The following is a 27,458-nucleotide window of genomic DNA, read 5'->3' on the forward strand; positions in this document are numbered from 1 at the left end:
TATTCACTGTGGATTAGCTTCTAGGGTCCTACAAGGATCATAACTTTTTGGGTTCCACCCTCTCCACCCCCAACCTTGTGGGGCCCTTGAGGAACTGGCAATGTGGCTTCCCACTCTCTCTCAGCCCGAGGACGTGACAGGCTCTCTTTTCACGCGTGATGATGATGCTTGCTGTTCATAGCCTGTCTGAATATTGGATCACTGGGGTGGGTGCTGTCCAATGAGGAAACACAGCTAGTGGGTCTGAAGAGATGATTAGCAGGTAAAGGCACTTGCTGTGAAGTCTGGCAGTCCGAGTCGGTTGTCCACTGATATCCATATGTATGGGCTGTGGCAAATGCATGTGTGTACACACAAACACACATGTGCATGCATGTACATACATACATGTACACACCAAAAAAAAAACAACCCACCACATCTCTCACATCAAAGGGAACAGGAATAAAATAGAAGTTTATTTAGGTTAACCCAAATTCTATGTTTCAACATGGATGTAGCCTCATGATGTTTCTATAGTAACAGAACAAAAGTCATGAATCAAGACAAATTTCAAGTACATTGGTGGGAACGTCAGGTAGGCAAGTACAGCAACATGGGGAAATCTGTTACAGCCTCGGATGCCATCTTAGCTTCTGGGTTGGTGGAAGTAAGTTAGAGGTCTGTCTGTATATTCCAGAAGATTTACCTCGGTCTTAAGGATGTTGGATCCCCACATAGGTGGGTAGTTAAATGTCTATTTAGAAGCTAAAATAGCTCAAGAGACTTTTGTTCTGGACCTGAAATATTCTAACTCTCAATCATTTATTGAGTTCTAATCAGTCTTGTAGGCTCCTGGTTTTCATGGTCTGTCTTCCAAGGGTAGGGAAGGCAGGGACAAGGGCAGCCACTGTAGGCATGGATGTGCTTACGTGATTCAGTTAGGAAGTGGGCTAGATATGAGAGGGTGGAGCCTTGATAGCTTAGCAAGCGAGGAGCTGCCTAGCCAGGAGTTAGGCCTGTTATAGGAACAAAAGAGGCTGGGCAGAGCCATGAAGGGAGGGAAGGGCAAAGCTGGGGTTGATTCTGTGGAGCCTGCTGAATCACCACAGGGCTTTAAGTAGGAGTAAAAATTCCCTTTCCAGGGTTGGGCACCTAACGCAGTGGCTGCTGTCTTTCAGGGCCAGGTTTGGTCTGGAGGCAGAGCCTACAAGGCTGGCTCTGAGCATGGCACGGTGACTCAGAAACCAATGCTCCTATGGCTATTTGCCCCTAAGAGAAGAAATAGACCACAAAACCTCAAACTCCAGCTGCCCCTGCAGCCTGGGTCTCAGGCCCTGCCTCAGAGTCACTAGACTCCAGCCTGGCTCTTGCAAGGCCGTCAGCCGACCAGCTCCCGGCTGACAACAGTGTGGCTGGCTACAGGAGCTGGGGACTCACTTGCTTTGAAAACCGGCTCCCAGGCTGTAGATGCCTCGCTTTTTGCCAACACTTCTGTGTTAGGGCTTCTTGGGCTCCAAGCTGGTGCCTTTTGGCTTGGGGCTTGTGCTTTCTGTGAGGTCCTGCACACTGGCAGAACCCCTGGCTGTCCAGGAGGGGGCAGACATTTACCACATGAAGGCTGCTTGCCTTCATAATCCTTTTGGGTCCTAGACAGAGCTGTCACCTAGCCCCAACCCCCATCCCAATCCAGGTCCCAGAGTGACCCAATAGCTCATACACCCATACTTTGCTCTCTTTTGAAATTTGGGGGCACATTGTGGGGAATTTACAGAATTGTGGGGTTTTGTTTGTTTTTCAAAACAGGGTTTTCTCTGTGTAGCCCTGGCTTCCCTGGAACTCACTCTGTAGACCAGGTTGGCCTCAAACTCAGAAATCTGCCTGCCTCTAGAATTGTGTTTTAATTTTCAACGCAGAATTTCATTGTATGCACCAAACTGTTAGAATACTTTTATATAAAAATCTTCAAGCAGCCCTCAGACAAGAAGACACCCAGGGCCCCTAACACTTGAGCAGTTAATGAATTCCCAGGTTTTTTGGAGTCGAATGAGGGAGGAACTCTGGGACTGGAGGCTGTGGCCTCTACCATGTGTAAGTCGAGGGAGTCTAAGGAGCAGCGTGCTATGTCTTTAAATAGTCCTCTCCACAAATGTGGGTGGGTTGGGCGGGGTGAGAAAGGATGGATGAATGTGCCATTAAGGAGCCGAATTCCATTTGAAATAATTCTCCCATTGTGTCCCCAGCGCCTCCCCATCTGCTGCCCGTGCAAGTCCTGCTCCTTTGGCCCCAGAACATACAGCCTCGGCTCCCTCCGCAGCCGGTCCTGGAGTAGAAGTCACCCCCACTGCCTCCCCCCAACACCTGGCCAAGAACGAACCCAGGTAATCTATAAGCATTTCTCCCATAGCAGCTGCCCAGGAGAAAGCGAGGCTGGGTGGTCTCTCTCACTGTCTGTCCTGGGGTGAGCTGGGTTTAGGATGGTGCCAGCAAGGCTCTGACACCATGTCTGTAATCGCTTGGCTTGTAGCTTGGCTTCCTGAAGCAGTTAGTTCTCTTGTAGCAGGGACACCGTGTGTAAGCCATGGACTCCCGAGGGGCAGAAGCAACACACTCACACAGCCTGTGAGTGAAAATGTTCCCCCTGTAGGTTTCCACTTACAGGAGACTGTGCAAGAGGCAAAACTACAAGGAATAGAAAGTATTATGGTGACCAGGGTAGGAGCTAAAAGAAGACCTTAACTGTAACATCATAGCTTGTCCTGCATCTCGACTGTAGTCATGGTTATATGACTATGTCAAGTTTATCCAAGGGTGACTGCTGTCTGATGTAGCCAATTCACAGGGACACAGAGCTTTGCCTCCTGCTTCCTGGGTCTAGTAAATGTGAGCTACCCACTTGTTCCGTGTCCGAGGCTCCCAAGGCTCTCACACAAATTTCACTAAGGTGCCTGCGGTTTGCCTTGGAGTGTTTACTTCCTGGATTCTCCATTCCGGCACTTTTTGCGTCTTGTTTGTTTATGCATCTGAGAGCCAGCATCAGGACTTGAGTTGCTCTGGCTAGACATCATGCCAGGGACAGGACATAGGTCTGGAAGATACATGCTGCCTGGCAATGTGGAGCCTTGACGTCTCTGGAGACAGAATGATGTCCTCAGTAGGATTAATCCTGTGTGGGTTGAGGACACTGGGGAAGGAATAGATGCTGCCTGGGGAGTTTCTACATGTGTGTGGTCCCTGGGGGCAGAGAAGGCATTCGTGGCAGGGGAGCAGAGCTGAAGGGTCTTTAGAGTATAGAGACTGCAGCCTGCAGCCTCCAAGGGGAGTGGATCGTGGCTCAGCAGGTGGGGCCGTAAAAACTGGGGTCCTTATCTTTGTTTCCTTTGGTAACTTTTTTTTTTTAAGTACAGTTTTGATTTACCAAAGAATATTGAAGATAGGCCAGGCAGTGGTGGCTCATGCCTTTAATCCCAGCACTTGGGAGGCAGAGGCAGGCGGATTTCTGAGTTTGAGGCCAGCCTGGTCTACGAAGTGAGTTCCAGAACAATCAGGGCTATATAGAGAAACTCTGTCTCGAAAAAACCAACCAACCAAACAACCAAACAACAACAAAAAACAAAAGAAAAAGAATATAGAAGATAAAAAGTAATGTTCTATTTATCCAACCCATAGTGCCTTCTTCCTTTTTTTTTTTTTTTTGGTTTTTCGAGACAGGGTTTCTCTGTGTAGCCCTGGCTGTCCTGGAACTCACTTTGTAGACCAGGCTGGCTTCGAACTCAGAAATCTGCCTGCCTCTGCCTCCCGAGTGCTGGATTAAAGGCGTGCGCCACCATGCCCAGCTTGCTGATATCTTAATAGTATTGTTTGTGCTAATGTGACACTGTTACTGACTCCATATTGATACATTCTTGTTAACTGAAGTCTCCATTACCGGGTGTTCTGTAGTTTGTCTTTAATGACCTTTCTTGTCCCAGATGTCACTCAGAACACTGTTGCCTTTAGTCTCCCTACATGCCCCTTGGTTGTGGCAGTTTTCATTCCTGTCTTATTTGGTGACCTTGATAGTTGGAACAGTTCTGGACAGAGTGCCACTCAACTGGAACTTGGTTGATGTCCTTCTTATGGTTAGACTGCAGCCATGAGTTCTGAAAGAAGATGAAGGGTTTAAAGTATCACTTTTTTTTTCTTTTTTCTTTTCTTTAAACGAAGGCTGGAGAGATGGTTGAGCAGTTAAGAGCACTGGCTACTTCTGTAGAGGCCCCCAAGTTCAGTTCCCAGCGCCCACATACTGGCTCACAACTGTCTCTAACTCCAGTTCTAAGACATCTCCCACCCTCTTCTGGTCTCTGTTGGCATTGCATACACATGCTTCACTTAACGTGCAGACAAAACATTCACAAACACAAAATAAAATAAGTCAGTCCCTTGTTTTAAATGTAAAGCACATGTTCCAGGGTTTATTTGGAGGCCAGAGGACAGCTTTTTGATGCTGGGTTTCACTTTGCACCTTTACGTGGGTCCCAGGGATTAAAGCCAGGTGGCCAAGCTGGTACGGTAGGCACATTTGCCCTGCTGAGCCAGCTCTTGGGCCTAAAGGTATCATTTTTATAAAATGGAGGGTCCCAGTGTCAGCATAGCTGATGGCTATTGGTGTTGACTTGGCTGGCTGGCTGGCTGGCTTCCCTCGACTGCCCTACAGTTTCTGGGAGGGTGTCGTGTGTGCTTCCCCACTGCAGGGCGGGGAGCTATTCTCCCTTCTGCTGGGGGGTGAGGCCTCCATAAGTTATTTATGATCCGTTTGCATGGGAGGCTAGTCTTTTCTCCCCCACTTACTAATGTATTCAATCACTTATTTATGTCCGTGTGGACTCAGGGGTATTTATTTTATACTTTGGGCCCTAATCCAAGGCTGCTGTATTTCGTTGCACACAGCTTTAGCCCTGGGCTTCCTTGCCTGTCTTTTAAGTACCCAGAAGCCCCTGGGCAGAACAGTGATGTGATCAGATTTGCATTTTTAAAAGGCCTTGGTAGCCGCCTGTCAGAGAGGCAGGCGCTTGAGGATTGATGGTTGATGTGCCCTGAGGCTTTATAACCTGGCTCAGCTGCATAGGCCGTGGACCTGCTGGGCTCCCATCGCCTGTGTGAGGGTGCCCTCCATCTCTCTGTTTCCATGTTGTTAGTTATAAGGCCAGTGCCTGGATGCAGGCGTCCATGTAAATCACGCCTTTCTCCATCTGATGAGTCCTTGGTTGGGCCAACTCTAGTTTCAACAGTACACAAATTAGCACTTCATTTCGTTGAGATGGAAGGTTTGAGTCACCGGCCTGGCCAGAGCCTGAAGTTCGTTTGGCTCCAGGATAGAGGTTAGATCCCTGCTCTGTCAGGGCCAGCTGCCTCCTGTGTTTTCATGAGGTCCAGGCAGCCACAGGCCCCACGGCTGGGGCTTTGTTCTCCATGTTAGGGCTTGGAAGGGGCAAGCCAGCAGTGAGACCCGGAAAAGGCACATCTCATTAGCTCTGCGGATGCTCAGTTACTGCTTGCCTGCTGGGCGCCTTCTGCAGCTCCCCACTTCTGGAGGCTGCTGTGGACATTCAGTTACAACCCCACACTCCAGGCAAATAGCTTGCTCCCCCGTTCCCTTGGACCCACTGGTGATCATTTGGCCACACACTTGTGGAGAACAGATGTGTCTAAGGAGAGGGGAAAGGGAACCCACATAGAGAGGACTTGGCGCTCTGCTGAACAAACCCTCTTGAAGCCACAAGCTCCTCCTGGGAGAGAGATGGTGACTGCTACATCACACTTCTGGCCACACTACTGTCTCCTCCAGCATGGCCCTCCTGAGGCCTTTCCCTCACCTTGCTGTGCTGTCGGGAGAGCTGTGAGAGGCTAGAGATGCAAGGTGAAAGCCCTCCTTCATGGGAGGACAGCCCGAGCCAGCATTACAGACCTTGGGCCAAAAGCTTGGTATGTTGACACATAGGCCCAACCAACTACCACCCCTGACCTCTCACTGTCCCTTCTGGGGACATCCATTTCTTAAGGTTAGTGGCTTGGAAACCTGGTTTAGGACTACTTACATGAACAGGCCCAGAGGAAGCAGTCTGGAGAGCCTGTTCAGCTCTCTCAGGGATAAAGCTGGCTCCTCAGTGTCAATGCAGGGGGCCCAGAGAGCAGTGCACTATGGGAAATGCTGCCCTGAACCACAGCCTGTGGACTTGCCAAGCTTTCTGATAAACTGTTCCCATGTGGTCCAAATAGCTTCCATCCCTCTACCGAGGCTCGCCAAGACTCCAGAGCTTTTCCAGGGCAAGAGGAGGACAGGGCTTTTGCTTCTCTCCTAAGCCGAGACTGGAGCTGTGTGGGAACCACCGTGTGGCCTCACACTCAGCCCCTCTGCCAGCGCCCCACCCCGGGAATTCATTTTGTAGGTAGAGTCTTTCTTTTTTTTCTGTTTTTCAAGATTTATTTATTGTTATATGTAAGTACACTGTAGCTGTCTTCAGACACACCAGAAGAGGGCGTCAGATCTCATTACGGATGAGTTGTGAGCCACCATGCAGTTGCTGGGATTTGAACTCAGGACCTTTGGAAGAGCAGTCAGTGCTCTTAACCGCTGAACCATCTCTCCAGCCCCTGTAGGTAGAGTCTTGATTAGATTTTCTGTTGGTTGTTATTATAATGAAATACCGAAGGCAGGGTAACTTTATAAAGAAGAGGCATCTATTTAATTAACCAGTTTGGAGGCTGAATATCCAAACAGGAAGGCATGGTGTTGGAAAGCATGTCTCCAACTCCCTTGGGTGCTTCTTTCACCACAGAGATCCCATGCAAGAGTCTGTCTAGTCTCTGTCCAAGACTTAATCAGATTAATATCTGAACCTCAGGACACCCCAAAGTTACCATCTCTAAATCAATTTCCCCTTTCTTCACCCTTAACTGTGACTTAGAGGATGAAGCACCTGTGTGAGTTTGTGGGGACTGATCAAAGTATACACCAACAATGGCGGACCTGCATAATCTTTTGATGTCGGGAAAGGCTGGGTTGTTGGGGACGAGAGACTCTGTCGGCTAGACCCTGTGCCCTCCTGACCGGGGTCTACTCCAGTGCTCCATAAGCCAAGTTCCAGCCATCGCTCTGTACTGAGATCCTCTGTTCCATGGCATCCTGGGCACACAACACACAACATCTCCTTCCCTCTCACAGAGACAAACACAGGCAGCCACCCAGGCTCTCTGGCTCCTGCTTCATTTCTTATACGTGAGCAGGGAGCTGCTACGTACCGAGGTTTTGCTGTGTGCGTCTGCTTTCACTAAGTAGGTCCATCTCAGTGGCTTCATCTGGAGGCTCGGGGCAAAGGGAAGCTTTGCTCCCTCTTGAGAAGGAAGGGGTAGAGTCCAAAGCAGCTCTGTCTCTCTGGGTGGAATCCGTTGGGGGAGAGAATGGTCTTAGGACCCCTCCCCTGCCACTGCTCCCTTCTTCTGAGAGGGGATGGAAGGTGGGACTGGGAGCACAGCACCCCCTGCTCCTGATGGTGGAGCACAGCTGGAGGAGAGCTGTTGAATTTCTACCCTGCGTCCCTCTGGGCTGGATTCCGAGGTTCTAGAATAGCCTGGAAGGGAATCGTCGACCTCCCCATCTATCTATCCATCTACCCACACATCCGTCCGTTTATCCACTCATCTATCCAGCTACCCACAGATAAACCTACCCAGTGATTTAGCAGCCGTATCCTACTTGAATCTGTGCTACACTCTGGTATCAAACTTGGAAGTCACCACTTGTGCCTCAAGCCAGGTCCAGCTGCTTGTCTTCAATAAGCCCACTAAAAGAGTCAAACTAAAAGTAGAAAGCAAAAATAAATAAATAAATAAATAAATAAATAAATAAAAATAAAAAAAAAATAATAATAGAGATTTATTCAACTTAGCTGCATTGAGAAGAGAGACAAGAGATCCAGTGAGCCTCTCTACCCCACCCCAAGCCTTTGGGATCCTGAAGTGAGATTACAGTTTAAATACAGGCCCTAGCACATGGCTTATGAGCAGTCCCAGTCAAGGTCCTGCCCACGCAGACCCATCACTGTCTGGGCTTCATTTTCATCCTGTATGGCGTCTGACAACAGAGCTGTGTAAAATACGACTCTGGGAGGCAAGCTTCCCTCCTCTGGCACTCTCCTGTCAGCCGTTCCTGGGAAACCTCATCCCCCGGAGCCTTAGTAGCCTGATAGACTGACAGGGTGTGTCTTCAGAATACCTCCATGTCTTCCAGGCCAGCGACAGCTCTAGGATGTGGAATAGGGGAGGCGTGTAGAGCTAGAGAGACCAGTTCCTTGGTCTATTTCTGATCTGTGTGACACTGGATGAGTTACCCGACCACTCTGAGCCTACGTTTACCTAACTTTAAAGTGAGGGTCGTAGTAACCATCTCGTGAGGCTCAATGTGATAATCAAATATCTATGAAGCAAATAGCTCAGAGGGGTCCATAGTGTGATCCGGTTCTTGGTGAGGGCCAAGGGCGAAGAAAGGCAACCCGTGCCGTCACTGAGGGTGTGGAGCAGCCTACAGACTGCAGCAGAGATCAAGCCAGAGAGGCTTGATGGAGGGTACCTAGGTCATGGGCATAGTTGCAGGTTAGCTCCGGAATGGCGGGAGGATTGTAGTTGACCTTGGGGGTCACTGGGACCCAATATGTTGAGAAAGGAAATCTGTCTATTCTCTTCAGGCAAGGGAGAGATGGGGTGGAATTTAATTCAGGGTGGTTTCTGGTAGGAGGATAGATGGAAAGGCGCTGTCAGAGGTCAGAGGATCATGTGGCTGTCACCATGGTCCAGGTAGGAGACAGTGCTGGCCTGAACTATGGTGGTAGCTATGTGCTAGAGAGGGCCTGAGTTTGTCTCATGGCTCATTTCCTCATTCACCCATCCACTCGTGTCTGTGGAGTGTCCCCTCTGACTAAGCCTGAGTCCAGGTGCTGGAGGTATAGCGGTGACCCTGCAGATGCCATCCATACACTGAGACTCTGCAAGCCATTAGTTAGCCTGGTCATGTCTATGCCCCGGGATCTTTCCCAACATTTCCATAAGGTCATCAAGACAAGGCAAGACTCAGGTCAGTCTGAGGTCACAGGACAGTTGTCTTCATGTGTACAAATCGACTCCTAAAGAGCTAAGTACTCAGGCTTAGAGATGGCTGAGAGGTTAAGAACACCATCTGCTCTTCCAGAGGGCCTGAGTTCAATCCCTAGCAACCACATGGTGGCTCACATCCATCTACAGTGTGATCTGATCGCCCCTCTAGCATGTAGGTGTACATGTAGATAGAACACTCCTTTACATAAAATAAATAAGTAAAATAAATCTTAAAAAAAAAAAAAGAGCTAAACATTCAAGGAGGAGCAAAACAGCCTGCATCTCCAGACAGTTGCAGGCTCATGGAGCTGGCCATGGGGACACACATAGGGCTTCTGGGATTTCTACGGAAAGGTGGTGATATTTTTAGGACTTGGTAACACACACACACACACACACACACACACACCATGTGTCTGCTGACACACTCATTCACTCGCTCTGCCCACAGATATGCTCTCGGTAGATTCTCATGGCTACTATTTCTGGCCCAGCACTCTGGATTTCTGCTGCTTCAGGGAGCCTTGAGTCAGCAGTTCTGAGCCTGGTTTCTACTGCACTGCTTACAGGCAGGGGTGGCAATGTGCCAGGCTGTGTGGATGGCTTCTGAGGCTTGAACAGGCTGCTATCCTTTGCTCTCACGGGAAGGAAACACAAGGCTTGGGGTTTCTGGGTTTGCTTGCTCATCTGGGAGGCCTTTTGATGCTGAGTGGCTTCCCTGCAGCCCCTGAGAACTCCTTGTTCTGGAGATGGGCAGGTGACCATGCTTAGCCTGTTTCTCCAGTCTGGCTGGGGAAACCAGCCTTGCATCCTTCCTGACAGTATCCATTCTCGGTTCTGCTTACACCCTAATGTTCTTCTTAAAAGACCCTTTTATTCCTAGTACAAAAGGTCTCCAAGAGCAGGAGGCTTAAGAGCCAGAGGATCTTAGAGGATCCACACAGCTACAGTCAAAGCAGACACATTAATGCTCTCTTAGGATCCTAGACGGTAGCATGCATATGAAATTCTTACTGTAAAAGGCTACCACTGAGGAGGAAGATGGCCATCAATGGCTGTGTTTTCGAGGCTAGACAGAAGCAATCACCTGGCCCAGGTGAGTCCACTGGTAAAGAAAAAAATTTGATTTTATTTCCAAGTAGAAACCTGGACTTAGGACGGTGGGTTTTACTGAGCCAAAAGTCTGTTTTGGGTCAACCTGCTTGTTTTTATTTAGGTTCAGGTCTATAAAGTTAGTCCAGGAAAGGCTGTCTGGTAAAGTCTGAAGAAAATTGTTACCTGAGAGGAGCTATTTACAATGAATCCCCTGAATGAATCCAGATTTTGCCATCAGTAGTTGGGGAAATGCTTGAGACTTTGAGAAAGGAAATAAGAATGACTGACTCGTTTGAACCAGCTGCAACTCGGTGGTTTTTCACCCTTCCTAAACCCCGAGACTCTTTAATACAGTTTCTCGTGGTGTGGTGACCCCCAACCATAAAATTATTTGTGGCTATTTCATTAACTGTAATTTTGCTACTGCTGTGAATCCTAATGTAAATATCTGGTCTGCAGTGTATCTGATATCTGACCTTGTGGGGGTCACAACCCCCAGGTTGAGAACTGCTGCTGTAGATTTTGAAGGTGTCTGTCTATAACTGCTCACAGTGAATGAGGAATTTGGGCCACAGGTTTTCCTGCTGGTTTCAGGGCTGCACACGCCTTACCTTCTCCTGACCTTTGCTGAGCATGGACAGCGCTTTTCCGTAACCGATTCCACAGGAGCCTCTTGGTTTTCCGATGCTTCTGTCTTCTCTGAGGTTGCCTTTAGTCATCACCTTAGTCAGCATCCCCCTACATGCTCAGGTCTGCCTCTGCCAGTCGCTGTTTCTCAAGGGCTTTGGTGGATACTGAGTCTTTTGCCAGGATTTCTTTCATGTCTCCTGTGCCAGGCTGTGGCTCTGCCTTGTGGTCACTGGCGGTGAGCATCTCCCAAGAGGCTACTGAAAAGAAAGGTCTGGTTGAGAAGTGATCATGTTTATTAGGGAATTTACCAACAACAAAAAAAATGTGGTCCTGGTGGTTTCTTTTGCTTCTTTGTGTGCAACTTTGTTGCCATGGAGATATGAAAGGTGGGGACTTTCAGTCTAGGTTGGAGCAACTAGTCAAACATCCCATCATACCTTGTTGCTATGGAGACTTGGCAGGTAGGGCTCTAGGACTCTCAGTCCAGGATGGAGCAACTAGACATAGCTCCCTAGGAGATGTCCTAGTTTCCTGCTGTTGGTTTGCAGGGGGCAGCTCAGTAGCTCCTGTTGTGCCTGCTGAACAGTGGGCTGGTGGTAGGATATTGTGGAAGTCATGTTCCACTGTATACCCTGTCCCCTGGCAGAGGACTTAGGAGAGAGTGCGTGTATCAGCAATGTCAATAGCAGTCAGGTGTTCACCCACAGAGTGGTTCTTGTTGTTGTTACTTCTTAAATGTTTTATTATTATATATGGCTGTGTGCATGGTGTATGTGTATGTGTCATGTATGTGTATGTTCATGTGTGTGCAGGTACACATGTACCCAGCCTTGGGAGTGGGTTGGAAGCTAATCTTGAGTGTCTTTCCTAGTTACTCTATACCCTATATGTTGGAACAGAGTCTCTTGTTGAACCAGGAGCTCACCAATTTGGCTAGTCTGGCAGTTGCTCTGGGAATCGCCAGTCTCTGCCTTCAGTGTGCTGGGATCATAGGTAGGCTGCTATGCATGCCGCAAGTTTACATGGGTTCTGCAGATCTGAGGTCCAATCCTCCACTGGTGTGGCAAGTGTTATTCACTGAGATGTCTCCCAACCCTTTTTTTTTTTTTTTTTTGGTTTTTCGAGACAGGGTTTCTCTGTATAGCCCTGGCTGTCCTGGACCTCACTTTGTAGATCAGGCTGGCCTCGAACTCAGAAATCCGCCTGCCTCTGCCTCCCGAGTGCTGGGATTAAAGGCATGCGCCACTACGCCCGGCCCTCCCCAACCCTTTTTAAAAGCATTTAAAAAAAAGGGGGGGGGGCTTGTTTTTAAGGAAGGATTTCAACTGGCCTGGGGTAGTCTGAGCTTGCTATGCATGTGTCTGGATATGACCTTGAACTTGTGATCCTCTTGCCTTGCTGTCCAGTGTGCTAGGGTTATAGGTATATGCTGTAGTCAGTTAATGAAGTTGTAGGTATATGCCATAATCAGTTAGTGAAGTTATAGGTATATGTTGTAGTCAGTTAATGAAGTTGTAGGTATATGCCGTAATCAGTTAGTGAAGTTATAGGTATATGCTGTAGTCAGTTAATCAAGTTATAGGTATATGCCGTAATCAGTTAATGAAGTTATAGGTATGTGCTGTAATCAGTTAGTGAAGTTATAGGTATATGCTATAATCAGTTAATGAAGTTATAGGTATATGCCATAATCAGTTAATGAAGTTATAGGTATATGCTGTAATCAGTGATAAAGTTATAGGTATATGCTGTAATCAGTTAATGAAGTTATAGGTATATGCTGTAATCAGTTAATGAAGTTATAGGTATATGCTATAATCAGTTAATGAAGTTATAGGTATATGCTGTAATCAGTTAATGAAGTTATAGGTATATGCTATAATCAGTTAATGAAGTTATAGGTATATGCTGTAATCAGTTAGTGAAGTTATAGGTATATGCCGTAATCAGTTAATGAAGTTATAGGTATATGCCGTAATCAGTGATGAAGTTATAGGTATATGCCGTAATCAGTGGTGAAGTTATAGGTATATGCTATAATCAGTTAATGAAGTTATAGGTATATGCCATAATCAGTGGTGAAGTTATAGGTATATGCCGTAATCAGTGGTGAAGTTATAGGTATATGCTATAATCAGTGGTGAAGTTATAGGTATATGCCGTAATCAGTGATGAAGTTATAGGTATATGCCGTAATCAGTGGTGAAGTTATAGGTATATGCTATAATCAGTTAATGAAGTTATAGGTATATGCCGTAATCAGTGGTGAAGTTATAGGTATATGCTATAATCAGTTAATGAAGTTATAGGTATATGCCGTAATCAGTGGTGAAGTTATAGGTATATGCTATAATCAGTTAATGAAGTTATAGGTATATGCCATAATCAGTGGTGAAGTTATAGGTATATGCCGTAATCAGTGGTGAAGTTATAGGTATATGCTATAATCAGTGGTGAAGTTATAGGTATATGCCTTAATCAGTGATGAAGGGCTAGGGAGTAAACCCAGCTTCAGTGCTGGCAGCCACTCTGCCAACATTCCCGGTCGCTAACTCTCATCTGCTAGATTCTTACGAGTGGTCTTTTCCTTTGCCTGTTGGGATCTTAGAACCAGTTGTGTAGCCACCTCCAAGGGCTTAGGTCAGTGCCTCAGAGCCAGCCTCATCCCCTCCCCCAGTGTCCACTCCTTTTCCACCATGTTTCCCTTTGCTTGGATGGAAAGTTTCTATGCTGGTCCACATCAGCGAGGATGTATGTTTTCATCAGTCCACTCAAGCATGTTACCTACCATTTCCTTCTCAGAAGAGTAGAGTTGATTTATTTAAAGGAGGATTTGGGGATGTTTGGTTTCCTGTGGTGTTTGCATTACTGATTTCTTTACATGTGAGTGACACTTCAATACTCGTTTAACTTGTGGGATAGCCCTGTGGTTTTCCATGACCTTCTCCTCTGTTCTCCTTCTTGTCCGTTCTCCTGTCCTAGAGCTGGCCAACCTCGTATCCTGGCTTCTTTATTTTAAAATAAGAATGAATCTCAGCGCTCATCGCTGAATTGTTAGCATGTTCTGGTTTCTCTCCCTGGGTCTCAACCTCCAGCTTCTGCCACAGCTGCAGTAAAGCAATGCTTTCCCAGGAAGAGTAGTCTGACATGAATCGTGAAGGGCCTCACGCGGGACTAGAGAACACGAGTGAAGGGAGACACCATAATCTCCTTCTCAAGGAGAGAGCAAGAGAAACCTTGGGAGGGATTGAGAATTCTAGACACGTTGTAGAGTGCTTGCCTAGAAAGTATAAGGACTCAGGTGTCATCCCCAGCAGTGAACACACACACACACACACACACACACACACACACACACACACACACACACACAAGCACACATATATTCACACATGCTCACACACACACACACACACACATGCACACATATATTCACACATGCTCACACACACACACACATGCACATACATACACACATGTACACAATGCACACAATATGCACACACATGCTCACACATGTACACACATTTGTACACCCACATGCACACACACAAGTGTACACATACACACACACACACCAAAACAAAAAACAGGAAGAGAGCCTTCTGGAACAACTGAAGCCTCCCGGAAGCTTGCATTCAGCCTTGCATAGCTAACCACACTCGTGGGTGAGCAGATACATAAAAGACCTGGTGTAAGAGACTCAATGGCTATCTTTCAGCTCTCTAGTCATGGTGGACTGAAGACTCCCATGGCCCCTAGGGTTTCCTGCAGCATCTGGCTTAGGGCGCTGTGGTGTGCAATGCCATGCATTGTTAGACAGCAGAGGTACCTGATGGACACATAGCTAACTGTGACCAATGCTCTGATTGTAAAGACACTTGCTAGTGCAAGAACAGACAAAGTGAAGTCTTCAGGCTGGTGCGGAGCAGACACTTCCAGGATGTGCCTGGGATCCGCCTTGATGTGTCTCCTTGCCAAGAAAAGGTCACACTGAAGCCCCTTTGCCCTTTCTCTAACACAGGAAGGGGCAAGTGACAGAGCAAAGCCAGATGCTAGACTGGGGACTTTGCCTTTAAGGTAGCAGATCCCTTTTTGGACGTCAGTGAGGCTGACGTATTTCTCTCCAAGTCCAGGATCAAGGAGCCCAGTTCTGTAACATCTGTGTGGAGAGAGCCCAGCACTGTGCCATTCCTGACCACAGTCAGACATCCCCTGTTGCTGCATTGCCCTGCTGGGCTCCTGCTCACATGATGATGGGGTGCTAGACTTGGGCTGCACAGCTTCCCAACTCTTAGAGTGTTGGGCAACCCCGTGAGTCTGCCAGGAACAGTGCATAGGCGCCACAGCCGAGGGGCACCCTGCTGTGTGGTGGAGTTGGATATGTGGGGGTCCAGGCAGAGGGCCAGCTATGAGTGGGCAGCCATAGTGCCATTGGAATGGCAGCCTGCATGAAGGGCCCTTCCTGCATGGCAGCCCTCGTGGGTCGACCCAGCCTCCTCATTGCCTACCACGGTATGATAGGTATGGCAGGTTAGGCTAAAAGGAACAAGACCTTGCCCAGCCTGCTCTTTCTTTAACTGTATTTACATCCTTAGCACTCTCCCCTGAGCTGTTCTGTGATCTGACCTACTTTCCTTTCCCCCATGCTTGGGTAATTAGCAGCTCAGGGGTCCACAGCATTGCAGGGTAAGGAATGCTGTGACGGCAGCTATCAGCTTCCCCGAAACATGAAACCAAGACAGGGAATTTAGGTTTGTTTCTTGGAGTGTCAGAGGCACTTCAGACATTCTTTTTAAAAAAATGTTTGAGACGGGATCTCATGTAGTCCAGGCTGGTCCTTGAATTTGATGTGTAGGTAAAGATAATCTACCATTATCACACCCAAGTGCCGTGATGATTGGCACAAGCTACCTTCTGGTTTAGCTATCATTTTTACAAAACTACCATCGGGGGCTGGAGAAATGGCTCAGAGGTTAAGAGCACTGTCTGTTCTTCCAGAGGTCCTGAGTTCAATTCCCAGCAACCACATGGTGGTTCATAACTATCTAAAATGAGATCTGGTACCCTCTTCTGGTCTGCAGGCATACATGCAGGCAGAATGCTGTATACATGATAAATGTATATATCTTTAAAAAAAACAAAAAAACAAACAAAACTACTTTGGGTGTCTTGCTGCATACCTTTAATCCCAGCACTTGGTAGATAGAAGCACGCATATCTCTGAATTTGAGGCCAGCTTGATCTACAAAGCAAGTTCTAGGACAGCCAAGGCTATACAGAGAAACTCTGTCTTGAAAACAAACAAAATTGTGTGTGTGCACACGCGCGCACATGTGTATGTGTGTGCATACGTTCATACATGTATAATTTATTTATTTATATGTATGTGTGTGAGTCCGCACAAGTCTGTGGGTACCACATGTATGCAAGAGCCCAAAGTGGCCAGAAGCGAGCACCAGATGTCCCTGGAACTAGAGTTACCAAATCCCAGACTTCTGCATGTGTAGAAGGACCACCAAGCCATCTCCCTAGCCCTTAACCTTTGTTCCCAGACCTTTGTTCCCCTGTGGGCTGTGGAGCCTGGATCACAGGGCTCGCCTTGTGGCTACAGGGCTTTGTCAGGCTTGGAGCCTACCCACGTGGCTTTGGTCTACTCTCAGGGACTCAGACTGTGTATGTGTATGGGGCTTAAAGACCCAGAAGGGCTGTTTGAGGTCAGGGTCTTATCAGAGTTGTGTTTGAAAGTGGTGGGCACCATTGGTGTGTGTCTAGAGAGGGAGGTCAGGATGTAGTCTGGCCCAAAAGAGAGGGTGGGATGGATGGGAGGAAGAGCCAGCATGTGAGGGTGGGGAAAGTAGGGTGTTGAGAGCCACCACCTGTGTGGCCTCACCACACAACTGAAGGCACCTGAAAAGACTAAGAACTTGCCAGGCAGTGGTGGCACATGCCTTTAATCCCAGCACTTGGGAGCCAAAAGGCAGGTGGATTTCTAAGTTTGAGGCCAACCTGGCCTACAGAGTGAATTCCAGGACAGCCAGGGCTACACAGAGAAACCCTGTCTCAAAAAAAAAAAAAAAAAAAAAAAAAAAAAAAAAAAAAAAAAGACTAATAACTCTAAGGACTAGGGATTCTACAGGAATTTCAAGAGGCACTTGGCCTTCACACAACCCTTTCCTTCCCCCACTTTCTTCAGCTTTGCATTTTCTGTGGGGTAATTTGGTCAGCATCAGAGAGTATTAATTAGGGTTGGAGAGATGGCCCAGCGGTTAAGAGCACTGAAGGTTCCGAGTTCAAATCCCAGCAACCACATGGTGGCTCACAACCACCTGTAACAAGATCTGATGCCCTCTTTTGGGGTGTCTAAAGTAAAGCTACAGTGTACTTACATATAATAAATAAATAAATATTTTTTTTAAAAAAGAAAGTATTAATTAAGGGTCTGAGTGATTCTTCAATAGGGAATCACAGCAAAAGTTCAGTTGTCATCAACTTTAAAGGTGCCCAGGCTCTCTGTTTCTACCATGACTTGGGGGCACAATTTTAATATCAGTGAGGTGATGTTATCCACTACATACTATGTCACTATATTGTGACTGCGCAGTTGTTAGGATTCTAAATATAAGCACTTGATGACTGTATTATTGTAACGGTATTCTACTTAGGTCACATGGTCCTTAGAAAGGAGGACCTGGTCCCAGGAGTTCATGGGCTGTACTTAGCGTCATTTCCCAATATCCTTCTGGAGTAGCATGCCCATTTTTCTTGATCAGCTGGTACTTCCATGCTGTGTGCTTAGGCATTTGGTTCAAGGGCATATAGCCAATGATGGGACAATCAGGATTTGAACTCTGGTGCTATTTCAAAGCATTCACTTTTGGCAGAAACCTCCTACTTACCAAGGGTAAAGACATTTTGACAGACCTGTGACCCTGCCTGCCCTGTGCAAACCGACCCAAACAGGTTCGGGTTGTGACCCTGTCATCAGATCTAGAAGTCCGAGCACACCAGTCAGAGATAAGGTGTGGTGAAGGACAGAGTTAATGAATATGACTGTTGGAAAAAGCAGATAAAGGATTTGGTGACTCCAAGTCTGTCTTCAATGGGCTGTTGGGAACTCCGATATTTTATAAGGAGGAAAAAAGGGGGCAGGGAGTGGGCAGAAGAAGAGGGCTGGGTTTGCCTCACTGAGAGCTTGTGATCCTGGTCAGGCCAGGAGGCCTTTGTCTCAGTTCTGCCTGGGGCTCTGAATGTGTTACTGCCATTGTTGTCCCTTGAGGGGGACTGTCTGGGTCCCATGAGTTAATACATCTCCCTCTTTGAGGGGGACAGTCTGGGTCCCGCCAAGCAATTCGCCCCTGTTCCTTACAAAGTTGCACCATCATGGACTGTTTTCTCCTTGAGAGGGGGATATGTCCTGCAAGCCTCGCCCCAAGTGCTTAGAGGTCCTCTCTGTTGGTCCTTTGTCATGAAGATGTTTATCTGTCAGTCCAGGGCCTTTGTAGAAGATTCTCGAAGCAGAAAGTTAAAGAGGCAGAATAGAGCCAGTGAGGGGCAAAATGGGGTTAGTTCAGGCTGGAACTAGGACCCTCCTCCTTCTCATTTCTCCCATTTTTTCCTAGTTGTAACCTAACTGAACTCTGTATACTACGTGCCCAGGGAGAGAGCCCCTTTCCTTGGAAGATTACATATCAACATTGATGAAGATCTTTTCCTACACATGTAAGGTTCTTTTGGCTCCCTACCTGCAGACAGAACTAAAAGATCTGTTTTTGTTTTAAATAAAGAGCCCCTCCCCCTCCCTATGGTTGAATAAATAAGTTGCAGGGTTCTTGGCACCAGGTGACAGTAGTGCTGACCTTGAGTGACGATGGCCTTCGTGGAGGTGTGCTGCCCTGCTGAAGGTTACCTTCCCCACACGACTGGCGGCATCGTTTGCTGTTTTTATTTAAACACAGAAAGCTCAGTGCTTCCTGGAGATTTCGTGTCACTCAATCTGGAGGAGCAATTTTGATGGTGTAGTATTTTTGACACAGAGAAGAAATGTGAGCCCAGGAAAGTCAGCTGGCCCTCGGGCTCTGCAGCTTATAGGCAAGTAGCAATTCTAGATGTGCAGCCTGTGCGGACGTCCTTAGCCACACTTTTAGAAGGCAGTCAGTACGTACGTCGGGAGGAATCTTAAAGTGTGTTGCGTAGCTTTATTTTATTTTATGGTATGCACCGGTCGGTTTTACTTCATATTATTATTTTTGGGGGGCCATAATGTACATGCTTCTTATGAGCTAACTGTCATTCCAGTTGAGGAATTGTAAAAACATAGAAGAGTCTTTCCACTTTCCTGTAAGCAGTGGTGTTTGAATCCAGCTGTAAATGTTCGGGGCTCAGAAAGCCATTGCATTGAATGTGTAAGGTGGTGGTCGGGTGTTAGGGTGACAGGCACTTACAGGGAGATAGAATGCTTTTCAAGTAGCCTCCAGTGAGAAGGCCCAGAGCTCCACTGCTGAGACTTTCCGAGCTGCTCCCCAGCAGGGAAATGGGGTCTGGCACTGGGTGTCCCCAGCATCTATGCCAGCCTGCCTATGTTTAGGATCGGGGATTATTCCCCTGTACATCCTTGGTATATGAGGGAGGACCCTGACGCTGGAGCACAGCTTGCATAGCATAGGGCTTGACTTTAGAGAAAATTCTTCTGGTGGCCAAAGACCAGAATCCAGCCCCAGTCCCTGAAGGTGGCCCTGTGCTGCTCTCTCTCCAGCTGGCCCCAACCTCTGCAGAGTTGTTAAGCTATGAAGGTATCCTTGGAAGCCTGGCCTTGGTGGGCTGCAAGCCTAGGAACTGTGCCAGATCGATGCTTCTGGGACAGACTTTAGTCCTTCCCCAGCCTTCCTGTCTGGAGAAAGTTCAGGTGTGTGGTCCTCAGTTTCCACTGCAGCCTGTTTTTCTGGTTCTGTAGCCTTCCTACAGTCTGGGGGAGTGAGAGAGCAGGGGCCTGTTTCCAACTTTGTCAATTGATAGACCACCTTGCCCTGCTCTCTGGGGCGGTGTGTGTGTGTGTGTGTGTGTGTGTGTGTGTGTGTGTGTGTGTGTATGTGTGTGTGTGTGTGTGTGTGTGTGTGTGAGAGAGAGAGAGAGAGAGAGAGAGAGAGAGAGAGGTACTGCTGAGTAGTATATATTTACTTCTCAAAAGACTCACTGTACTAGCTAGCAGTCTGGGCTAAGCTGGGAAGCTGGGCTTAGTGTGTGAGTAGAGGGGAGGGTCTTCGCTCCCCCTCCCAGCAGTTTCCGGAGGATGTTGGAGCTTTGTGAAGATGCAGGCGTCAGGCCGCTTGGTGGTGGTGACATCATCAAGTCCCAACACAGAGGCTGAACCGGGGGCTTTAAGAGAAGATCCTTTCCGACCTCGCCAGTGCTTGGGCTCACACTGCCTCCTTTCGGGCAGCTCCACGCGTATCGGCCACGCTCACGCACACACCTAGGCGCGCACCCGCCAGCTGCACTTGCACGCGCACACTGCCTTGGTGCTCGCCCCCCGGGCCGGCTCCGGCCTCGAGCCGCTGCTCCCAGTCGCCGCCACCACGGATGCCAGCAGCTGCTCCCATCTGCAGTGCAGCAGCCCCGGCCGCCGGCCGGCCCGCCCCGGGCTGGAGGAACCGCACCAGGACGCTGGCCCTGCTCGTGGCTAGTCTGCACGCCAGGGCTCAGCGAGGATGGGAGGGTCGCAGTCCCTGCAGCCAGCCCCAGCCAGTGACCTGAACCTGGAGGTTTCTGAGGCCATGTAAGTGCAGTGCTCTGCCTCCTGTAGTCCCCGTGGGGAGGAGAGGCTGCCCGGCTTTGTTAGTGCTTCTCTCCCCCATGTGGTGCAGCGTGAAGCCTAGGCTGGCCCGGGAAGCCTTGCAAAGATTTACCTGGTGGCTGCTGCTTGGTAGTGTTTTGTGTTTTAGCTGGACCGAGTTTCTTGCAGCCCTGGGATACCTCTGGAGCAGAAATAGCCCTCTGGAATTCGGTTTTGGTTATTCAGCAGCAGGGTGCATGGTGGGGGCTTCTGCGCTATCAGCATCTTTTTCCTCTGTACCCCCGCCCCCACTGGTATTTCCTGCTAGGGAACTGGAGGCATCAAGGAGAGAGGGCCTCCTCCTAGGAGGAGTATTGTACATGCTGGAAACAGTGCTGGGTTAGCTCCCTGCATGGCAGGACAGATGGATGGCATGGAGCTCAGAGTGCGTGTGCAGCCGGGCTAGTCCAGGCATCACCAGGCTACTCTCTTCTGCTGACACCGAGGACGAGGCCGCCTGCTATTATTAGTAAAGACAGCCAAACAGCCTTGTCATTGGTTGAGGCAGAGTCTGACTATGCATCGATCCAGGAATCCGATCTTTTCTCCAAACCACAGTGCTAATGTGCTCAGAAGTGGCTTTTTATTCCCGAGGAGTGTTTGTTACAGTTGCTCTTTCTGTTATGGTAGTCTCCATTACAAACCCAGTCTTGTTGGGGGCGCGGGAGGGATGGGGCTTATAGACTAGGTCTGTCTGCCAGGTCACAACTCAGCAAGAAAGGCTGCTGTCGAAAGTGGGTTCTGCCAGTTCCCTCGGATGTCTTCTCCCCTTTTCCAAAGAGGAGAATATTTCTGGAGACTTGCGGGGTGGGGGGGTGGCAGAGCAGTGTGCGTTCTTGAGTATTTGATACGTAACTTTAAAGCTCGCAGGCCCTGGTCTGTGTATTGGAGTAGGGTTTGGGCCCCATGAGAGGTGTGGGAGTGTGGGGCTTTCACCCTTCGCTGGGCTTAAGTGACACGCTGGACTCATGTGGTGATGTAATGCCGGGCTGAGCCGCATGGTTTTCCAGGCTCTGCCTTTTGAACAGCCAGTCATTCTGAGGAGCAGGTGTGCATCCGACCTGTGTCTTCATCCCCGTAACCTGAGAGCGCAGTATCTTACAATGGAGGTGTATTGTGTTTGGGAGTTTTTATGGTATGAACCTAGGGCCAGGCTGTCCTATCCACTCAGGTGCAGTATTGTTCGATGTGTGGAATATCCTACTGCCTTATAGGACTCGAGGAAAGAAAATTTCAGACTCTTTTGTTTGTTTGTTTTCTCAAAGTCTCTGAACTGGAAATCAGTGACATCTGACACCAAAGCACCGGAGGGACCAGAAAAGATAATGTGACCCTAGGTGGGAAAACTTGCACATTAGCCATTGGAAATTAAGTTCCCAGGTCCCGAAGGTCCCCGTCTTCTATCCTGGTTGAGTTACTGCCTTGTGTTCTTGGGAGCTGAGGGCTGAGTCTGGAGAGACTCTGGTAGGAACATGTTCTTTTAGATAATAGTCCTTAAGGGTTTGTCCCAGGGGGATAGTGGCAACAGAAGATAGAGGCCCCGTGGCCACCTTGAGAGGGCAGCTGCCCATCCAACCTTTTCATTGTTCCACTTGATCCAGTTTTACCACTTGAGGCTTCTGAAATGTCTGAGAGTACAATTTAAGATGATACATGAGGCGCCTTCACAAAAATCCTATCCTCCGTTCCCCAAAGTTTAGAAAAGTGGAAAGGGGAATTGTTGAGGGCTGTTGTTTCTAATGGCTTGCCTTTGCACCCCCTTCTCTAAGTGTTTCCCCTACAGATGTGTTCTGCCCAACCTTGAAGTTAAAAAAAAAAAAAAAAGAAAGAAAGGAAAGTAAAGAAAAGAAAACTACATTAAGAAAGCTGCTCTTCCACGTGCCAGCAGGTGTGGTGTTTTCATAGTAGTGTATATGAGTATTCGTGCCCACGAGTGATACAGACACATAGCAGGCGTGGCGGCAGAGAAGTGCTTCCGCTGTAAGCCGATGTCATGGGTTCGAGGTTGAAGGCCAGGGGCGCCCACCTGCTGCCAGCTGCAGCCCACGGCAGCAGGAATCTAGAGGGAACATTTCTTGGGTGAAAGCTGGATTTGTAGAGGCCCATATATAAAGGTGAAACTGAGGAAACCGAGCGAGCGAAGGACTTTTGTTTGTGAAGCACTCTGCTTTGTTTGTTTGAAGGTTCTATCTTAGATTTCAAGTCTGGCTGCCTGTAAGTGGTTTGTGTAGTCCCAGTGAGCAGATTGGTCCCTCTCAGAGAGCAGTGAGGTGAGGAAGGAGGAAGACTGGGAAAGCTAAAGCCACATGGGATTGTGGGATGAGGGGACTGAGGGAGAGGGTGAAGATCTGAGGCAGCCAGCCCCTCAAAACCCTGAGGTGACACATTAACTATAGCATCAGACTCTGGCAGAAGTGCAGGGTCTGAGGCTCCACTCAGATTCAAATCACCTTTTTAACCATGCTTATTAAAGATTCCTGTGTGGCTTGGGATAGAGTTTGAGAAGCCCTGAGACGATTGTATCTCTTCTCAGGCCAGGGCTTTGTGAAACCACTGGCTGCTGCCTTAGCTGTTTCTTTCCTGTCTGGGAAGGAAGTTCTCACAGAAGCCATAATCACTTCCAAACGGCAGAAAGGGTGTGAGGAGAGAGAGAGCCCACCCTAAAGTACTTCTCACTGGGAATGAGCAAGGTTTGTGATGAGCCCTGTAGCCATCCTTCTTTCCAAGGGAGCCCCTGGGGATGTGACTCTCTAAGAGAAGCAGCAGCAAGCACTTTGTCATAAGTTCCAGGGACTTCCCCACCAAGCCAACCATGGCAGCCAGTGAAGCCCGAGACAAAGTGGGCAGCGGCTCTCTTACAGGGCGGGCTGCTGGCGGATTCTAGAAAACAGTCTGCAAACATGGGAAGCTATGGGATTGTGGTCCCCAGAACATCCACAGAGGCAGAGGAGGAGCCAGGGAGACTGGAAGGATGACTGTCTGCAGCGGGAGGGTAAAGACTAAAGATAAACAAATAGAAAATAGAGATTTAGGGGCTGGCAAAATGGCTCAGCCTGAAAGGTGCTTCCCCCAAACCCAGTGACTTGAGCTGGATGCTTAACCTCCACACTGAAGAGGGCTGACTCTTCAGAGTTGTCCCTCTGACTTCCGCGTGTGTTCCGTGCTGTGTGCATACGCACAAGCTCACGCATACACCCAAATAAATAAACCGATGGAAAAGGTTGAAATAACAGTGTTTTATTATGGGTTACAGACGATAAGTTTCAGAAAGCATATTTTACTTTGGATATTATTACTGGGCACATCTAGTAGTTATCCCTCCCCTCCTCCACCCTCTCTCACTGAATAAACGGCAGAGTTGTCTATTGAGTGGGGTACAAGCTTGAGTCCCAAAGGCTTCTTGTGAGTGTCATCTCTTCTGCCATTCAATCCTAGATAGCTGCACCCTGGCTCCGTGGCCCATTGCCCAGATCCACAGGGTTCTGGCCCTCCACTGTCTTAGAGACTTGCTCTCTGCGGGCACTGAAGGGCAGTATCATTCCAAAACCTTTCCTGTAACTCCTGGACATGTAAGGGGTCGTGCAAAAACCCGTTTCTATTGGGGTCTTGGGTTGGGGGGTACCCTGTTGCTGATAGGTAGGATTTCAGATTTTAATCAAGTATGAATGACTCTGCAGGTGAGGGGTACATCCAAGTCAGGAGATTATGGGCCAGTGCGCCTCATCCCTAGCTCTGTTTCTTTCTGCTATCTCAGTCTGTTTCTATGGCTATATTGTTGGTTGCCTAGGAAACTGCATTAGCCTAAAATATGATTGGTTCCTCTTGTCAGATGGATTACTGGAGCTAGGGCAGCACTCTGCTTCAGCAAAGGGTATGGAACAATTCTGGTCCTGCCCCTTGCGCTTCCCAGTGTGGACTGGCCATTGAGAACAGCTGTCCCCGGAAAACCAGTTGTTCACAGACTCCTGCTTGTGTTTCGGTAAGGGAGGCCACTTGAACACAAAGCGCTGACTCAGTCAGGCCTGCGCTCACACGCCCATCCTGTATCGGCTGTGTTCACTCAGATGACTTTACGCTGTTTGTATTTATGAATTCTCTTAGCAGTTGTTTCTGCAGGGCAGGTGGGTGCAGCTTGTCGGTGCCAGACATGGGAACAGAGGTGCACAAGGCAGATGCCATGCCGGGAGTTAACGCCCGCTCTTTACGTAGCCCTGCTGAGGAGCCTGAGAATCAGCAGAAACTTTGCGCAATCTCTGCCAGGTGCTTTTTTTTTGTAATTTAAGAAACTGTCTGGTTATCTAGACTGGTCCCAAACCCGCTGTGTAACTGCAGGTTACCTTGAAGTTTTGATCTTTCTGCCGCTACCTAAGTAGTGCTGGGATTACAGGTGTGTACCAGCACACACCGTTTATGGAGTGCTAGGTCTATGGTCCTCATGCATGCTGGGCAAGCAGCCTCCCAAGTGAGCTATCTCAACAGTCTTTGCAGGGCTTTTTTGTTTGTTATAGAAATATTATACTCTATACAGATAAGAGGTTATATACAACTTTGTAGGCAAACTTTATAGCTAAGGAAGCCGAATCCTCGGTATGGTTAAATCACCGGCTTAGAAAACCATAAAGGCTCAGATAAATAGTAAATGGTGCTACCCTTACAGTACAACGGCTGCCAGAGATTGTTTGTAACTTACTGGTCCAATAAGACTTTATTCATAAAAAGCAGGCGATGGGCTATCGTTTGCTAATGTCTTTTGTCGGGATGATTGGCACAGGGCTCAGATCTGTGTTTCCTTCCCTTGCCAGGAATGGTTGAGACTTCAGTCCAGTGTGGTTGCCCTCGTGCATGCCCTTCCCCTCCTGGGCACTGTGCTTGCCCAGCTTCATGTCCCCTCTAGGATTTCTTATGGAGAACTCAAGCTTACTAAGTGAAAAGCTGGGTGCCTGCTGCTCAGAGACTGCGGACCTGCCTAGCCTGAGCACCCCTAAACATAAACGGAGATAAGGAGCTAGAGAGGGTTCTGTGGGTGGGAGAACCTTGTAGAAACCCTGCTCTCCACGCCATGGGGCCGGGTAGAGCCTTTGGGAACCGGCAAGGATCTGAGGGACTTGCATCCTTAGGACAGAACCCCTCACTCTTGGGGCTGGGAGGCACATTAAGAAGGGCAGGAAGGGACCCTCACCTGCACTGAGTTAGGGTTGGATCTCCCAGGCTCCGAGGCCATGAGAAATAACTTAGTTATTTTTAGCCACTCATCTTGGGGTCTTTTGTTTTAGTGTCAAACAGACTAAGACAGACGTTCTGAGGGGGAACTTCCTCACCCCATCATCATGTGTCGTTGCTATTCACCTTGGAGCTTCTTGTCACCAGGGCTCACGGCAAATGAGGGGTTTGGGGACATCTCCAAGACAAGACTCTTCCTTCACCTGTTGAGTATCTGGTGTTCCCTTCTTCCCAGGCCTGGAGCTCCCAGGTGGTTTTGGAGGACCATGCCCAATTCTGGGACTTGGATGCCTTTTAACCCCCCAGTCTAGACTCCCCCTGAGGTATGTGCCCTCTAAGTGCCAGCCCAGACCATAGTCCCCTTGACAGGGCCTCATTGTCTCCTCATTCTCTAGGCCACCACTGTAAACTTTAGAAGTCACATGCACACCCACACCTGCTCCTTCCAGCCACATTTCCTACAGCAGGCACCTTCCTTCCTCTCTACCCTGCCTTCTACCCTCCCCAGCTTTCTCTAGAAAGAGGCTGCTCTCTTTCCCTAGAACTCTGAAGTCCTGCTTGCTATCTTGTGTCACTAACTTGATGCATATTTGGTGATCTAGGTTACTGGTCCTCTGGTTTTTAATATGCCTCTGTCTGTCTGTCTGTCTCTTTCTTCTCTCTCTCTCTCTCTCTCTCTCTCTCTCTCTCTCTCTCTCTCTCTCTCTCCCCCCCTGTGTGTGTGTGTAAAATTGAGCAAAGGTCAGAGGTCAGTGTAGAGTCAGTTCTCTTCTTTCATCAAATGGGGCCAAAGGATCACATTTAAGTTGTCAGGCATGGTGGCAAGCGTCTTTACCAGCTGAGCCTATTGCTGGGGCTGACTAGGGACACAAAGCAACATGATACTATCATTTCTTCCTGAGCTGGGATGAGCTGTAAGCATGCTATAGGTCCTTGAGTCCCCCTGGAACCATAGCCCAGCCTGTTCCAGCAAGTCTGCCATGAGGAGGCACCTTCTGCCCCCAGCCACTGCCCATTTTGAAGTATAGTTTCTACTATACTGTTAAACAGGGAAGACCTCATGGAAACTCAGGGATGCCACACAATCCTAAAGGCCACAGGCAGCTCTCAGTTCTAAGGCCACCCAGATCTTCTCATGTACTAAAAAAACAAAGTTCACTCAGGGCCACTCTGCAAGGCAAGAAACACATCCTCTTCTACCTTTTTTTTTTTTTTTCTTTTTTCTTTGAACATGAAGCCAGATCTGGCCATGGGCCTCACATTGCCTAAGCTCTTTCCCCTGCCACCCCTCATCCCAGAAAACACATTTCCAAGTTCCCAGTGCTTGAGCTAAGCTCAGTGCTGGCCCCTTCAGGACCCTGTCCTTTCTCCTGCCTCCTCCCTGACCAGCAGGTCTGTGGAGGCATCCATCACTCCCCCCGCCCCCCCATCCTGCTCTCTGATTTGCTCTCACTGATTGCAGACTCCATGGTACTCTCAGCCGGTATGCATGGACTAGGAGTCTGCTAGTGGCCTCCTCCCCTGTACATCTTCCACTGTGTCACCTTGCCTCCCACCCAAGGTACACAGGGCT

The 27,458-nt window shown here is 48.6% G+C and overlaps 1 protein-coding gene across 47 annotated transcripts in view; it reads left to right on the plus strand.

Moving 5' to 3' along the window:
* The window catches only part of Tacc2 (transforming, acidic coiled-coil containing protein 2), a 214,697-nt gene that overhangs the window by 119,371 nt on the left and 67,868 nt on the right, over positions 1–27,458 (plus strand). For 33 of the 47 annotated variants that reach the window (XM_006508065.3, XM_017322391.1, XM_017322394.1 and 30 more), the window contains one exon: positions 2,223–2,360. The exons of 4 other annotated variants lie outside the window; for them this stretch is intronic. In XM_006508065.3, the coding sequence (XP_006508128.1) occupies positions 2,223–2,360 (138 nt within the window). Of the gene's footprint in view, positions 1–2,222; positions 2,361–19,961; positions 20,609–27,458 lie in introns of those variants that run through there. 10 more of the 47 variants (XM_030242831.1, XM_006508088.4, XM_006508089.4 and 7 more) reach the window with 4 other exon arrangements.

The sequence above is a fragment of the Mus musculus genome, chromosome 7, assembly GCF_000001635.26.
Source record: "Mus musculus strain C57BL/6J chromosome 7, GRCm38.p6 C57BL/6J".
Classification (NCBI taxonomy): domain Eukaryota; kingdom Metazoa; phylum Chordata; class Mammalia; order Rodentia; family Muridae; genus Mus; species Mus musculus.